The 14,443-nt window shown below is 43.6% G+C and overlaps 1 protein-coding gene across 1 annotated transcript; it reads left to right on the top strand.

Annotated features, from left to right (window-relative positions):
* The first annotated feature begins 2,780 nt into the window (after window positions 1-2,780).
* Window positions 2,781-13,496, top strand: LOC115141900 (dapper homolog 3-like). Its single transcript, XM_029681267.2, has 4 exons — window positions 2,781-3,243; window positions 10,714-10,837; window positions 11,217-11,330; window positions 11,526-13,496. Exons 1-4 carry the CDS (start codon window positions 3,013-3,015, stop codon window positions 13,001-13,003), a joined length of 1,947 nt encoding a protein of 648 aa, XP_029537127.2. The 5' UTR covers window positions 2,781-3,012; the 3' UTR covers window positions 13,004-13,496.
* Window positions 13,497-14,443: the final 947 nt, after the last annotated feature.

Raw genomic sequence — 14,443 nt, 5'->3', positions numbered from 1 at the left:
CCATGCGCACAACAAATTCATTACTCATACCTTCTGTCAATATTTTGACCATCAGATTTCACTGTTCTCCTTGCAAAATCAGTTCCTTATCCTCAAAGACCTTTCTTGACATTCAGAAATGTGTATTGTGGGAACATGTTGCGGGGAACATGTTGGACCCACACACACACCAATGTAATACTGATATATTTCTGCACTTTTTCTCATTCAAAATTGTATATGGGTATTTCTATGAAATATTGATAGAAATGAATAAAGTGTATGTGTTGCTATTTTGGAACATATCAGGATAAGTAAGGTAAGACCCAGATTCAGACCGTGTCAAAGTAACAATGTTTATTACAGCAACAGAGGCAAAGGTACAGGAAGGCAGGCAGGCACAGGGTCGGGTCAGGCAGGTCGGAAATCAGATGGGGCAAAGGTACAGGACGGACGGCAGGCAGGCTCAGGTAGAGTGGTCAGGCAGCAGGTTCAGGGTCAGGACAGGCAACCAGGAGTTGACAGGACAAAGGCTGGTAAGCTTGACAAACAAGACGAACTGGCAACAGGCAAACAGAGAACACAGGTATAAATACACAGGGGAAGATGGGCGACACCTGGATGAGACAATCACAAAGACGGGTGAAACAGATCAGGGTGTGACAGAACAAGCTAATATGTCTTACATAAAGGCCTTTTCAAGGTAATTGAGATACCCATTTTAAGAGAAACATGGTATTTTGAGCCTCCACATTTTAAGTATGTAATTTTTATCTCTTTGAAGTTATATTTAATTTGTATCACAGTAATGTATGAAATAATTCAATACAAAATGTCAATACATTTTATTTTACAATATTTACCCAAATATATACAAAGACATACAACATAAATAATGAAAGTTATATTAAAATATATTTATTTATTCAAATAAATATACTTTTGAAATAAACATTTTAAGCAAAGAAAATAAAAAACTAAATAGAGAAATCCACCAGATTTTCAATGGGTGATTGCCGCAGCTCTTGTTGTCAAGGCTGGCCTGCCAGACAAATATTGCCCGGCCGAAGCCACCACTGAAGGGACTTTTGGGGTGTAACTTCTCATTATGGCGCGGGAGTAGTAGTTCTTACAGTAGAACCACATCTGTGGCAGTTTTGCCGCTACTGTTGATGCTTCTGATTTAGTATAATCCATGATCGTTTCAAAATATCATCTGAATTCAGAGGGATGCGGTGCAGTCCCTTTTTATAGTCCCATGGGGATGACGTCACAAGTGATTTGCTTTGTTGGTTGTTGCATCATGTGAATGTGATGACGTATGTCACTGACGCTGAAAGCTGTAAATAGCGCGGGTTCAGCCGCTCAATCTGTATAGTTTGAAATATCATCTATCATCATAACGCCCAGACGCAGACGCTACTCTCGTGCTCGCCAGTCCCTAGGAGGCGCAGACACAGGACTGACTGTGAGGCATAGGAAGTGTGGGAGCAAAAGGGGGCTGTGTGGGAGCAGAAGGAGGATTTAGGATGTGTGGATTTAGGCTGTGTGGGGGCAGAATGAAGCGTTGGGCGTGTGGTAGCAGAGGAGGCGTTAGGCTGTGTGGGAGAGATCGGCAGCCCCCCCCAAAAAAAATAAAAAAAATAAACAACAATAATAAAATAATACTAATTTTAAGAACTCAGTCCGGCTTTCAACTTACTCCTAAAGTTGTAACAGAATGCACAAGGTGCAATTTCGAAATTGGGTAGTGCATCATCAGCTTTCCTCTTGTCATGTCAGTCATTGCATACCTTACAAAGCTATTTATAACTTGTCAGAAATGTCCAGATCAGCTAACGTTTTTTAGCTAGGGGACAGTAGAGTACAGTAAAGAAAAGTATAGGGTACTGTATTCTTTCCAACTTTACTCTAATGTACTCTATGTACTTTTATCCGGAGTCACTTACAGACCAGACCGTGCATTCAACTAAGGTAGATAGATACACAACAACATATAATAAATAGTCATAGCAACACAATACAATTATGTAACCTTACTGAGAATGTTATTCTAGTTGGAATGGTCTATTGGTTTATTCTATAGGTTTGAACATAATTGTTTCCAGTTCTAACATAAGTGGATGTGACAGAAGGGAGCAAAAATAAATATTCTGTTGCAATCATCAGTTGGCTCCTCTTTTCTTATATTAAATGCTTACTTAATTGAAAATACACAGTATGTGCAGTTGAAATTTAATCGTAGAATCAATGACAAAAAAAAGACGTATTTTCAAAGTCATTTTTTACTTTCAACATCCGGAAAATAGTTTTTTTTTAAATATATTTTCATCTTTCATTCAGCACCTAAATTGCACCTGATGGCAACGCCTGGAAAATATGTCTAAAATATATGTGTTACTTCATGTTGCTTACTGGGATATGACTAACGATGCCATTGATGATAAGGGTTAATGGCCAGTTCATATCTCTTGATCCTCTTATTTATCGTCATATTTCATTCAAAATGTCCCAATGAAGCATGCCATCAACAGGATGACACCATCCGGCCAGCCTCAACCCACAGTATTCGAGTGTGCATGGCTGGGGAAGATGTATAGTGCGTAAAAGTAATGAGAAAATACATAGGGAATGGGCTATAGCCATCTCACCAAGACACACAGCATTCTTCATCAAATGACAATTGAGGCTAGTTTGCAAGGGGTGGATGAAATCCTGACTGTGATATCAGAGCCAATAGACTGTGGAGGAGGGCGGAGCACACCATTCTACGTCTGACAGCTACGAAATAGAAAATGTATTGCGCACAGCCATAGGCACTCATGCTGCAAATAGGCAACCAGCGTTATAGCCTAACCTAAATGCAAAGAAATCAGCTTGGATATCCACATGTGCGATGAAGAACAAAAGTGGTTGCAACAAGGGGGGGTCAAAAACAACAAGATAAGGACTTGAGCAAGAATATTTTGTAAAAATTAATATTGCAAGTAATTCAGGTGTTTCTATCAAACCATTGGAAAAGGTTTTGGAACCATGTACGGTGCCTTTTCTTTCCCAATGACTGCGGAGCGCAGTCGGAATAAGGAGCGTATGGAGGCCAGTCTGACCGGACTTTGTGAGCTGGAGATCCGCAAGCAGAGGCAGGAGTGCCTGGTCCTCGGTGCTCTGGCCCTGGGGGAGCCCATGCCCGAAAATTACACAAGGAACGAGCTATCGGGTTTCAGCAGTTGGGGGCAAGAGAACTTGACATTGAGACGTCATCTGGTAAGACGTTAAAAGAGGTGGAGGTAGTTTGGACATTGTTGCCTTTTTATGTGACAAATATATAGGCTAATTCACCTCTAGGAACATTGTTGTAGTGCACAGAATGGCTACTCGACCCGGGTGGTCAGTCGCCACCGCGATTAACCCCCAGTTTACCCCTAGGCTCTATAGAGGGATAGGCTACGTAGCCTATATAAAATACGATTTATTTTCCCCCGTTAGTGGACAATGCATTGGTGGTGTGCGCCTATTGTCCAGCGACGAAACTTATCTGCAAGAAAAGTTACTTAACTTGATTAATAGTATCCCCATCTGAAAGGATCTAATCGTTTCCATCCTTCGGCTGCAAATATATGCCTTGGGGAAACGGAATGGGGGGTGGAGCACCCGTCTTTTGGAGTCCACTGTTTAATGACCCATTGTTCCCTGCATGTTCCCTGCATGGTCCTACATTTATGTTGTATTTTACTTAGCAAGTGTTTATACATATTCATTCGTTGACTTTTATTTTTCAAATTAGTTCACAACAGGAGCTGATAGGACATGTGAATAGTTACATTTGTATTAAATACATTTTCATCTGATATTAATAGTATAGTATCATATATGATATGATTTATGAGGCACGTTTCTTTAGACTGTGGAGATTTTCGTTGTCCTTGTGGGAACTAACGTTAGTTTATAGGCATGGATGTACTATGCTGCCAGAGGTGGGCGTGATGCGTGTCCCACCACTCAAATCATCTCGCGTACGGAGAATCCGACCATCCAACCGATGGCATCCCAAATAATAATAAAAAGAGCGTTTACTATCCGTGATGGCAACTATTACGCATGCTTAACATTAGCCTATTATAGAGAAAATGGGCTTTTGTAAAAAAAAAAATATATATATATATATATATATATCTCTCTTCAAACAATACATGTTTTTCTTTTGAATGAATGGGATGTAACAGTTATTTCCTTACGCCCAATTTTCAGCCCTCTAAAAAAAGAAAGCTATACAGACTAGTAGCCTTTAGACTATACTACACCATCGACTCGCACACGGCCCACTGTTCTCAATAGAACGCTCCTATAAAAGAGGGTGAAAGAAATTAAAGCAGCCGCCTCCCTCTCCTCCCAGCTTCCCCCCGCGTTCCTCTCTCCGCCGCGGCCCAAACAATAGGCGCATATGGAGAGGAATACTAATGCACACGAGGGCCTTGATGTGCCGACAGGCGAATCATGCACCTCGGCCGCCGCTTTGAATGCACAACTGGAACACATCACCCAATAAGATGCCAACGCAGAGCAAACTGGCTCCGCTTCGACGGTGATGGTGAATACTATTTTTTACACTGTGCGACGAGTGACTGCCCCTAAATGCCGCACATTTTCTCGCAATTTGTTGTGCACGTTTCATTAAGTCATTCCGGTCGGTCCATTTGAGGGATCTGTAAATTTGGATCGATAGATACTGACAGATATGAACTTAATTGTCTTTCCAAGCATGCAAATAATTTTGCAGAAAATTCCTTGGAGATTATTGGTTGGAGAATTGTGTAACAAGAATGTCTAATTGAACCCCCTCTATTGAGCCCTTCAAACATCACTTCTCCATGTGTTTCCCACTGGACCCGATCTCATATTGCATGTAGAGAGTCTATGTTGTGTGGTGTTTTTAAGGCAGGTTCACACAGAAGCTACTGACCCATGTTGCCCTCTCCTGGGAGTGTTTGGGACAGTTACCTTGTCCTTTGCTTTTGCCCCAGGGCCTCCTGTCCTGTCTATAGGCCCAGAGGCCCAGTGTGTAGTTGCTGATAGCCATGCCATGCCAGACAGCAGCTGGTAAAGCACAAGACATTGACCCCACTCTGAGCCACCATGCTGTGTGTGTTTGGAGAGTGCAAGCATTAGCAAGCCCGTGTGTGCGTGTGTGTCAATAGACTTGTGTGTGTGCGAGCGCATACATCTGCGTCTCTATTGATCTATGTGCTTGGCCTCAGTGTGTGGTGATTTGGGCATGTCTAAGACGCTGTGTGCCCATGTCTTCCATAGAGTGCCACATCATTACTGTGAGTTCCCTTCTCAGTGGTGAGTGACTGATGTCTGGGTGGGTGAGAACTGCCTGCTCCTGGGGCTTTGAGTGACTGATGATATGGGTAGGTGAGAGCTGCCTGGGTCCGGGGATTTGAGTGACTGATGATATGGGTGGGTGAGAGCTGCCTGGGTCCGGGGATTTGAGTGACTGATATCTGGATGGGTGAGAACTGCCTGGGCCCGGGACTTTGAGTGACTGATATCTGGGTGGGTGAGAGCTGCCTGGGTCCGGGGATTTGAGTGACTGATGATATGGGTAGGTGAGAGCTGCCTGGGTCCGGGGATTTGAGTGACTGATGATATGGGTAGGTGAGAGCTGCCTGGGCTCGGGGATTTGAGTGACTGATGATATGGGTAGGTGAGAGCTACCTGGGCTCGGGCCTTGTCCCGTAATGTCTTCTTTAACCTAGCTTCCCCCTGAGCTGGAGGCTCTGAGCAGCTGTGTCACCTGAGCACTGACTGACTGAAGTCAAGCTGGATAGAGTCCATTCAGAGCCTGTTGTCCTTGCTGGGGAGGCAGACCACAGAGGCTGGCGTGTGCAGCCTGCATGCCCCATTCACGCCTGTTATGTAAACATTGTGTGTGTGTGCGTGCATGTCTGTGCTGCCACGAAGCTGCCTGACTGCTCCCCTTTCATCCCTCTCTCCACCGGAGAGAGCACAGGATGCAGTCAAATAGTAATGACACCAGGCAGTGTGCGTTATGAGATCAAGAGGCGTCAATTAATAATGCAGCAGAATCAAAAGTATCGTCATGAAAGGGAGCTGCCAGAGACCCCTACAGAGCTACACACTCTGGAAGTCAGCTATGTTTGTGTATGTCTCCTGTGTGTGTCCTCAAAGCTTTGTTTGTGTTCTGTGTCATTATGTTTTAATTAGCCAGCCTAATTGTCACAGTGTCTGCTAGTTCTAGATCCATGTGAGCTTGCCGGAGGACCTAGGCCTAATGATCAATTGGGTGAAAGTGTGTCATGGATATATTGATTTCCAATACACTCTCTTCCTCCTTCTTTCCTTGTATTATTTATTTTGCTCGCACTCAGGTAGCTATAAAACCTGGAGATCTCTTCCACTCACCTATTAGTAACCACCATAATACAATGGTTTCATGTTTGATATTAGTTTAGTGACAGAAAGCATATCTCCAAAAGGTTTCATTGCATAATGGATGCTTGGGTAGACACAGCCTGGCTTGGGTATTTTGTCTCTTCGCAAACACAGAGCTTCTATCACACTGATCTACTCTTGTCTGCATGAGAAAAATGACCCAGAATCCCAGAAATTATTCCAGCGCTGCTGAGTGACCAAAACAGCAGCCAACCTCATGACCAGATATGGTGCTGCTTGTTGTTTTTTGACTCAGCATCCGAATAGGAAAGTTGGGATCTATAGTATATGGAGTGTTTTTATAGTGTCTAGCTCCTTATGTTAGCTTGCATTGGTATGATGCTGGTTTGGCTCAGGTAGGTTGGCTCCTTATTATGACAAAATGACAGACTGAATGTTTCATTCATCTGTCTTTGCACACTCTACATACTCTCATTTAATTCAAGGAAGAATTTTCCCTCCCTGCCACACTGATGGAGTCAGCTGGCTGCTGAAACCTTGGTCACTTTTAATAAATCCTTTGCATTCCAGCAGTGTACAGCTACATCCTTTTTGAAATTAGGCCCTTGCGCACACACACACACACACACACACACACACACACACACACACACACACACACACACAGCAATTTCTGTCAGTTGTCTAACAGCCTCTCCATCCCCAAGACTCTGTAATGTAGAGGAGGTCACAGCATTTTGCTGATATCTGTTAAAATGACATAATGTAGCAACAGTCATTTAAGGCAAATTGAAGTGTGTGTGTGTGCTGGGGACACCATGCGTAGGTAGTGTGTGTTGGCTGTGAGTGCTCCTCAGATGACCTGAAATTGCCTGGCTGACTTGAACAAGCATGTCCAATTGCACTTTTTCTTCCTCCCTGGTGTATGATTTGTGTGTGTCCTGCTGCGTGTGCATCCACAAAAATAACATCTCAACTAGAGGTCGACCGATTATGATTTTTCAATACCGATACTGATTATTGGAGGACCAAAAAAAGCCGATGCCGATTAATCGGCCGATTTAAAAAAAAGTTTTTATTTGTAATAATGACAATTACAACAATACTGAATGTACACTTATTTAACCTAATATAATACGTCAATAAAATCAATTTAGCCTCAAATAAATAATGAAACATGTTCAATTTGGTTTAAATAATGCAAAAACAAAGTGTTGGAGAAGAAAGTAATATGTGCCATGTAAAAATGTGTGCCATGTAAAATGTGTGCCATGTAAAAAAGCAACGTTTAAGTTCCTTGCTCAGAACATGAGAACATATGAAAGTTGGTGGTTCCATTTAACATGAGACTTCAATATTCCAAGGTAAGAGGTTTTAGGTTGTAGTTAATATAGTATTTTTAGGACTATTTCTCTCTATACCATTTGTATTTCATATACCTTTGACTATTGGATGTTCTTATAGGCACTTTAGTATTGCCAGTGTAACAGTATAGCTTCCATCCCTCTCCTCGCCCCAGGAACACATCGACAACGGCCACCCTCGAAGCAGCGTTACCCATGCAGAGCAAGGGGAACCACCACTCCAAGTATCAGAGCGAGTGACGTTTGAAACGCTATTAGCGCGTACCCCGCTAACTAGCTAGCCATTTCACATCGGTTACACCTGCCTAATCTCAGAAGTTGATAGGCTTGAAGTCATAAACAGCTCAATGCTTGAAGCATTGTGAAGAGCTGCTGGCAAAACGCACTAAAGTGCTGTTTGAATGAATGCTTACGAGCCTGCTGGTGCCTACCATCGCTCAGACTGCTCTATCAAATCATAGACTTAATTATAACATAATAACACACAGAAATACGAGCCTTAGGTCATTAATATGGTAGAATCCGGAAACTATCATCTCGAAAAGAAGACGTTTATTCTTTCAGTGAAATACGGAACCGTTCCGTATTTTATCTAACGGGTGGCATCCATAAGTCTAAATATTCCTGTTACATGACACAACCTTCAATGTTATGTCATAATTACGTAAAATGTAGGCAAATTAGGCGGCCCAAACTGTTGCATATACCCTGACTCTGCGTCCGATGAACGCAAGAGAAGTGACACAATTTCACCTGGTTAATATTGCCTGATAACCTGGATTTCTTTTAGCTAAATATGCAGGTTTAAAAATATATACTTCTGTGTATTGATTTTAACCTCTTGATACTAGCAATCCCGGATCTGGGATCGTAATTACAGCCTCAAGCTCATTACCATAACGCAACGTTAACTATTCATGAAAATCGCAAATGAAATTAAATAAATATGCTAGCTCTCAAGATTAGCCTTTTGTTAACAACACTGTCATCTCAGATTTTCAAAATATGCTTTTCAACCATAGCAAAACAAGCATTTGTGTAAGAGTATTGATAGCTAGCATAGCATTAAGCCTAGCATTCAGCGGGCAACATTTTCACAAAAACAAGAAAAGCATTCAAATAAAATCATTTACCTTTGAAGAACTTCGGATGTTTTCAATGAGGAGACTCTCAGTTAGATAGCAAATGTTCAGTTTTTCCAAAAAGATTATTTGTGTAGGAGAAATCGCTCCGTTTTGTTCATCACGTTTGGCTACCAAAAAACCCCGAAAATTCAATCATCAAAACGCCAAACTTTTTTCCAAATGAACTCCATACTATCGACTGAAACATGGCAAACGTTGTTTAGAATCAATCCTCAAGGTGCTTTTCACATATCTCTTCGATTATATATCGTTCGTGGAAGTTTGGTTTCTTCTCTGAATCACATGGAAGAATACTTGCCGTTGGAGATTACGCACCAATTTCGACGCAGGACACCAGGCCTGGTAAATGTAGTCTCTTATGGTCAATCTTCCAATGATATGCCTACAAATACGTCACAATGCTGCAGACACCTTGGGGAAACGGCAGAAAGTGTAGGCTCGTTCCGGGCGCATTCACAGCCATATAAGGAGACATTGGAAAACAGCGCCTCGAAAATTTTGCTCACTTCCGGTTTGAAGTTTCATCTTGGTTTCGCCTGTAGCATCAGTTCTGTGGCACTCACAGATAATATCTTTGCAGTTTTGGAAACGTCAGAGTGTTTTCTTTCCAAAGCTGTCAATTATATGCATAGTCAAGCATCTTTTCGTGACAAAATATCTTGTTTAAAACGGGAACGTTTTTCATCCAAAAATGAAATACTGCCCCTAGAGTCTCAAGAGGAAAAGCATTGATATTAATGGTTAAGATATACATTGGAACAACGACGGTCCTTTTTCGCAAATACACACCTCATCGATAATATGCAGGACACGCTAGATAAACTAGTAATATCATCAACCATGTGTAGTTAACTAGTGATTATGATTGATTGATTGTTTTTTATAAGATAAGTTTAATTCTAGCTAGCAACTTACTTTGGCTTACTGCATTCGCGTAACAGGCAGGATCCTCGCGAGGCAGGTGGTTAGAGCGTTGGACTTGTTAACTGTAAGGTTGCAAGATTGAATCCCCGAGCTGACACGGTAAACATCTGTTGTTCTGACCCTGAACAAGGTAGTTAACCCAGTCATTGAAGTCATTGAAAATAAGATTGTGTTCTTAACTGACATGCCTAGTTAAATAAAGATTCAATAATGGTGTAAAAAAAAAATAATAATAATAATAAATTGGCCCAATCGGTGTCCAAAAATACAGATTTCCGATTGTTATGAAATCGGCCCTAATTATCAAATCAAATTGATTTATATAGCCCTTTTTCATATCAGCTGATATCTCAAAGTGCTGTACAGAAACCCAGCCTAAAACCCCAAACAGCAAGCAATGCAGGTGTAGAAGCACAGTGGCTAGGAAAAACTCCCTCGAAAGGCCAAAACCTAGGAAGAAACCTAGAGAGGAACCAGGCTATGAGGGGTGGCCAGTCCTCTTCTGGCTGTGCCGGGTGGAGATTATGACAGAACATGGCCAAGATGTTCAAATGTTCATAAATGACCAGCATGGTCAAATAATAATAATCACAGTAGTTGTCGAGGGTGCAGCAAGTCAGCACCTCAGGAGTAAATGTCAGTGGGCTTTTCATGGCCGATCATTAAGAGTATCTCTACCGCTATTTTGATTTGTTTAACACTTTTTTGATTGGTACATGATTCCATGTGTTATTTCATAGTTTTGATGTCTTCGCTATTATTCTACAATGTAGAAAATAGTAAAAAATAAAGAAAAAATTGAATGAGTAGGTGTGTCCAAACTTTTGACTTGTACTGTATGTCTTGGGTTTGTGTGATCATGCTTGTGTATTGGTCTGTCTCAGAGTGCGCTCCAGAGCTCCCCCTGGGGGCTGATGCTGGCACTGGAACAGCAGGTGGGCGAGCTGAGAGTGGACACAGATGATGTCACCTATGAGGGGACCCAAGGGGACAGTCGGCCCAACTCAGGTACTCCTCATGCTACCACCTTTCAATTCTCTGACCTCTGAACTTTAACCTCTGATCCACATCAGAGGGGCATTGTGTAGTTATATTTTTATTAATGTAGACACTTTAATTAAACTTATTTTTTGCATGTTTGACCCATGTTCTGTATATTTTCTGTGTACATTTTTACATGAATTGTGGCCCTATATTTCACTGAAGTACATATATAATAACTAACATTTCATTAATTTTGACAAAGGTTGTTTTCATGCCCTTCTTGCTACTGTTAGTTGTTCTGTGGTTTGTCAAAGGAACATAAAATTTGAAATGAGTTTTGTCAGCATATGGTTTGAGAAAGTCTGATAGCGGTCTAATGAGTGACATCATCTGTGTTTCCCAGGGCTCTATGAGTTGAGTGAGAGCCAGTCTCCAAAGGGGCATTCCTGTCGCTCTGACTTCCTAGAGCCACACCCTGGCTGGGGCTTCAGCAGCACAGAGAGGCCGAAGTCTCTGGGTGAGTTCAGTTCCACTCTCCACTTTCAACAGCTCTCTTTCAACCACAATAGGGTTCATGGTATCATAGCAACAATACCATGGACTGTCTTTACTTTATTGCATCATTATTTTAGTTGCATTAAGTGCTCGTATCAGTAGTAAAACAAACCCGTCAAGTGATCAATTGACTTCTCTCTGTGCTCTCTGTCTACAGGCTATGCCCTCCAGCTGACAGGTGAGAGTCTGATGGAGCCAGCCCCTCATGCTACTGTTCCCCTCTCCTTTGCCGCCCCCTATCCACACCTTGAGGGAATCGCTGAGGAGGGTACGGCCGAGGAGCCCTGGCGGTGGGACCTACACTGTGCCCAGGGTTGGGAGGATGAGGACCAGGCCACCCAGGAGGATTTCCAGCAGGCCATGAGGGTTAAAGGCTACATCCTGGGTCTCATCCATCGCTACGCGCTCTCACCCCGGCCATGCATGCCTCGTACCAGCCTGGGGCCTGACCCCTCCACCCCCTACTCCTCCAGCATAAACAGGCAGAGCAGCCTGCGAAGGGAACCTACTCTTCACACCTCCGAGCACTGCATCTCTGACCCACAGGACCTCTACCCTGACCCTGAGTGCCAGGCCTGGTGGTGTGACTCGCTAGACAGGGAGGAATGGGGGGGAGAGGCCCCATCCATGGAGAAGGACTGTTATCGGTCTTTACCCTACCCCCACTTCAGACCCCACTCCCTGGCCGGGGGCCATCCACCCTCCCTGGACCCCACTTGTGGAGCTCTGGACCCTTGTTTTAGTAGTGCGTCTGATTCCCCCAAGCACTACCCGCTGCCCCACTCCCCGGCTTCATATAACCACTTGGTCAGTGCCCAGTACATCCCTGGGCAGGCCTGCCACACCCCTGTACACTCCCCCTCACACTTTCCTCCAGAACGCTCCCCCTCACACTATCTTCTAGAGCCCTCCAAGCCCAGCCAAATCTTTGTGTCCCCAGACCAGAGCAGTTCAAAGCCCAGGGCCATGGGGAAGAAAAGCCATGAGGAGAGACAGAGCTCCAAGAAGCCTGGCCACAAGACCTGCCGCTCCCAGTCTGAGAACAGTCTGATGGGGAAGAGGGTTCTCCCTAAGCGCAGGTACAGCACAGCCGAGCACCCCCAGCACCAGAGGGGCCAGGTCCCATATGCAGGCCCCCAGCATAAGAACAATGCTGGGGGACGACGCTGGTGCTCCACCCTGGAGCTCAGCCAGGAGGAAGGGGAGACCCAGGGTGAGCAGGCCCACAGACGCCCACCTCGTAGGGCCCGCCACACTCAGGCCTGCTCTCATCCCAACCCCAACCACCACTCCCAGGTCCATGCCCAGCCTTGCCTCTCAGAATACCCAGAGAGAGCACCTCTGTGTCGGGGAGAGGGCTATGTGCGGGCCGCCCCTGGGGAGTCAGAGTCCAGCATGAGTGAGGTGTACTCCCCTGCCTCCAGCTCTCTCTCCAGTGATTCTGATGAGGGGGGGCTGGTATGGCCCCAGCAGCTGCCCCCTCGCCTGGCCCCCTCCGCTTCCTCCTCCCCTAAGGCCTCCCCAGAGGCCTCCTCGCAGCCGAAGGCCTTTGTCAAAATCAAAGCCTCTAACGCCCTGAAGAAGAAGATTCTGCGATTCCGCGCCGGCTCTCTCAAAGTCATGACCACAGTCTGAGACATATGTCACTGCTTCTACTGCCCATATCCTGCACAGTTTAATCCTACATAACCTACAGTTTACACCCTCCGTCTACCTCTGCTGGTTCATGCAGCACTGTCATAAAAAAAAAATCTGCTACTTTACCTTTGGGAAAAACTATGATGTCTGTAACTGGCCTAAGATCAGCATCATGATATCATCTAGCTAAACCACATTTCACCATCATCAGAATGTGCATTAACCATCAACTTGTCTAATGAAGTCATCCTCTGATGGTTACACTGCCATGTCACATATGGACACCTGAACGTGAACTGCTACCTCTCTTCTCTTAGCTGCACCACCTTGCAGCCTTGACCTGAAGCCAATGTCTGTAGCACTGGCCATGTAGGGGGCGACTGCAGTGAGGGGTCAACACATACACACACACACACACTTCTGTAAATACCTACCTGTGGCCTTGTTTGTATGAATGTAGTTTGTAAATAAAAGTTTTGTGGTCTCTTAAGCCATGTGTTTCATATGACACTTTCTAGTATTCAACCTGGAATGGTGGACTCATGTTTGCCTACTGGATATTTCTCACACATAAATAGTTATTTTCAAATCAGATATTTTTCAGAGCTGATCTGATTGGTCAAAAGACCAATTAATGAAAAAAAGATCAGAATTGAGCTGCCTGTGTAGTCATAGCCTCTCTGGCAGCCTAAATTGCTTTCCGTGTGCAACATTGTATAACAGAAAGTGTACATCAATGTCGCCCCCCTGGGGTGTATCAGTAAACCTGCCTTAAACTTACAGCAATAATTGCTTAATCTTTCTCCAAACATCTGCTTCCGCATATTTTCACAGATCAAGTTATGAAAAAGTTGTTAATTCTGAAATGTAATGACATTATTCCATCACTTCATGCATGATTGAGAGTATGGTAGAAAATACTAACCCTAACCTGGGCCTTACCCTTTTAACTTAAAAATAACTATGTCCCAAGGTTGAACCCCCTCATCTTTAGGCAAGCACAGAGCACAGAGATTGTGAATGATAAACAATTTAGTCACACTTTATTTGGATAGATTGTGCCTGTAGATGCTCTACAGATTATCATGCTATCAACAAACTATCTATCGATAAGCAAATGCCTGCTAAGCTTACGGTTAGGGTTAGGTCTAGAATAAGGGTCAGGTTAAGGTTATGCCAAGGGTTAACTTTAAGTCAAGGATGAGGTTAGTAGATAGTTAGTCTAAAGCATCTACATATGAACTATGCAAATAAAGTGTTTGAAATGATTGCTAAGTGACACCTGTGAAATAAAAAATTGAGGGAATGCAGGGGTGGTTTATTGAGAAAGGGACACGGTTGATTACCACAGATGATATGTGAAAGAGAATATCTGCTTTAGGAATAATGTCAGGAGCCACTTGTGGATTTAACAGCTCTAACACAGTTCCACCTCCG

Source organism: Oncorhynchus nerka, linkage group LG14, assembly GCF_034236695.1.
Source record: "Oncorhynchus nerka isolate Pitt River linkage group LG14, Oner_Uvic_2.0, whole genome shotgun sequence".
In the NCBI taxonomy this organism is placed as follows: domain Eukaryota; kingdom Metazoa; phylum Chordata; class Actinopteri; order Salmoniformes; family Salmonidae; genus Oncorhynchus; species Oncorhynchus nerka.
This window is presented reverse-complemented; position numbering and strand designations above follow the sequence as displayed.

Coding starts and splice junctions, on each gene's coding strand:
- LOC115141900 (XM_029681267.2), top strand. CDS start 3,013: ATGTACGGTGCCTTTTCTTTCCCAATGACTGCGGAGCGCAGTCGGAAT. Junction 3,244..10,713: donor TGACATTGAGACGTCATCTG/GTAAGACGTTAA, acceptor GGTCTGTCTCAG/AGTGCGCTCCAGAGCTCCCC. Junction 10,838..11,216: donor GGACAGTCGGCCCAACTCAG/GTACTCCTCATG, acceptor TGTGTTTCCCAG/GGCTCTATGAGTTGAGTGAG.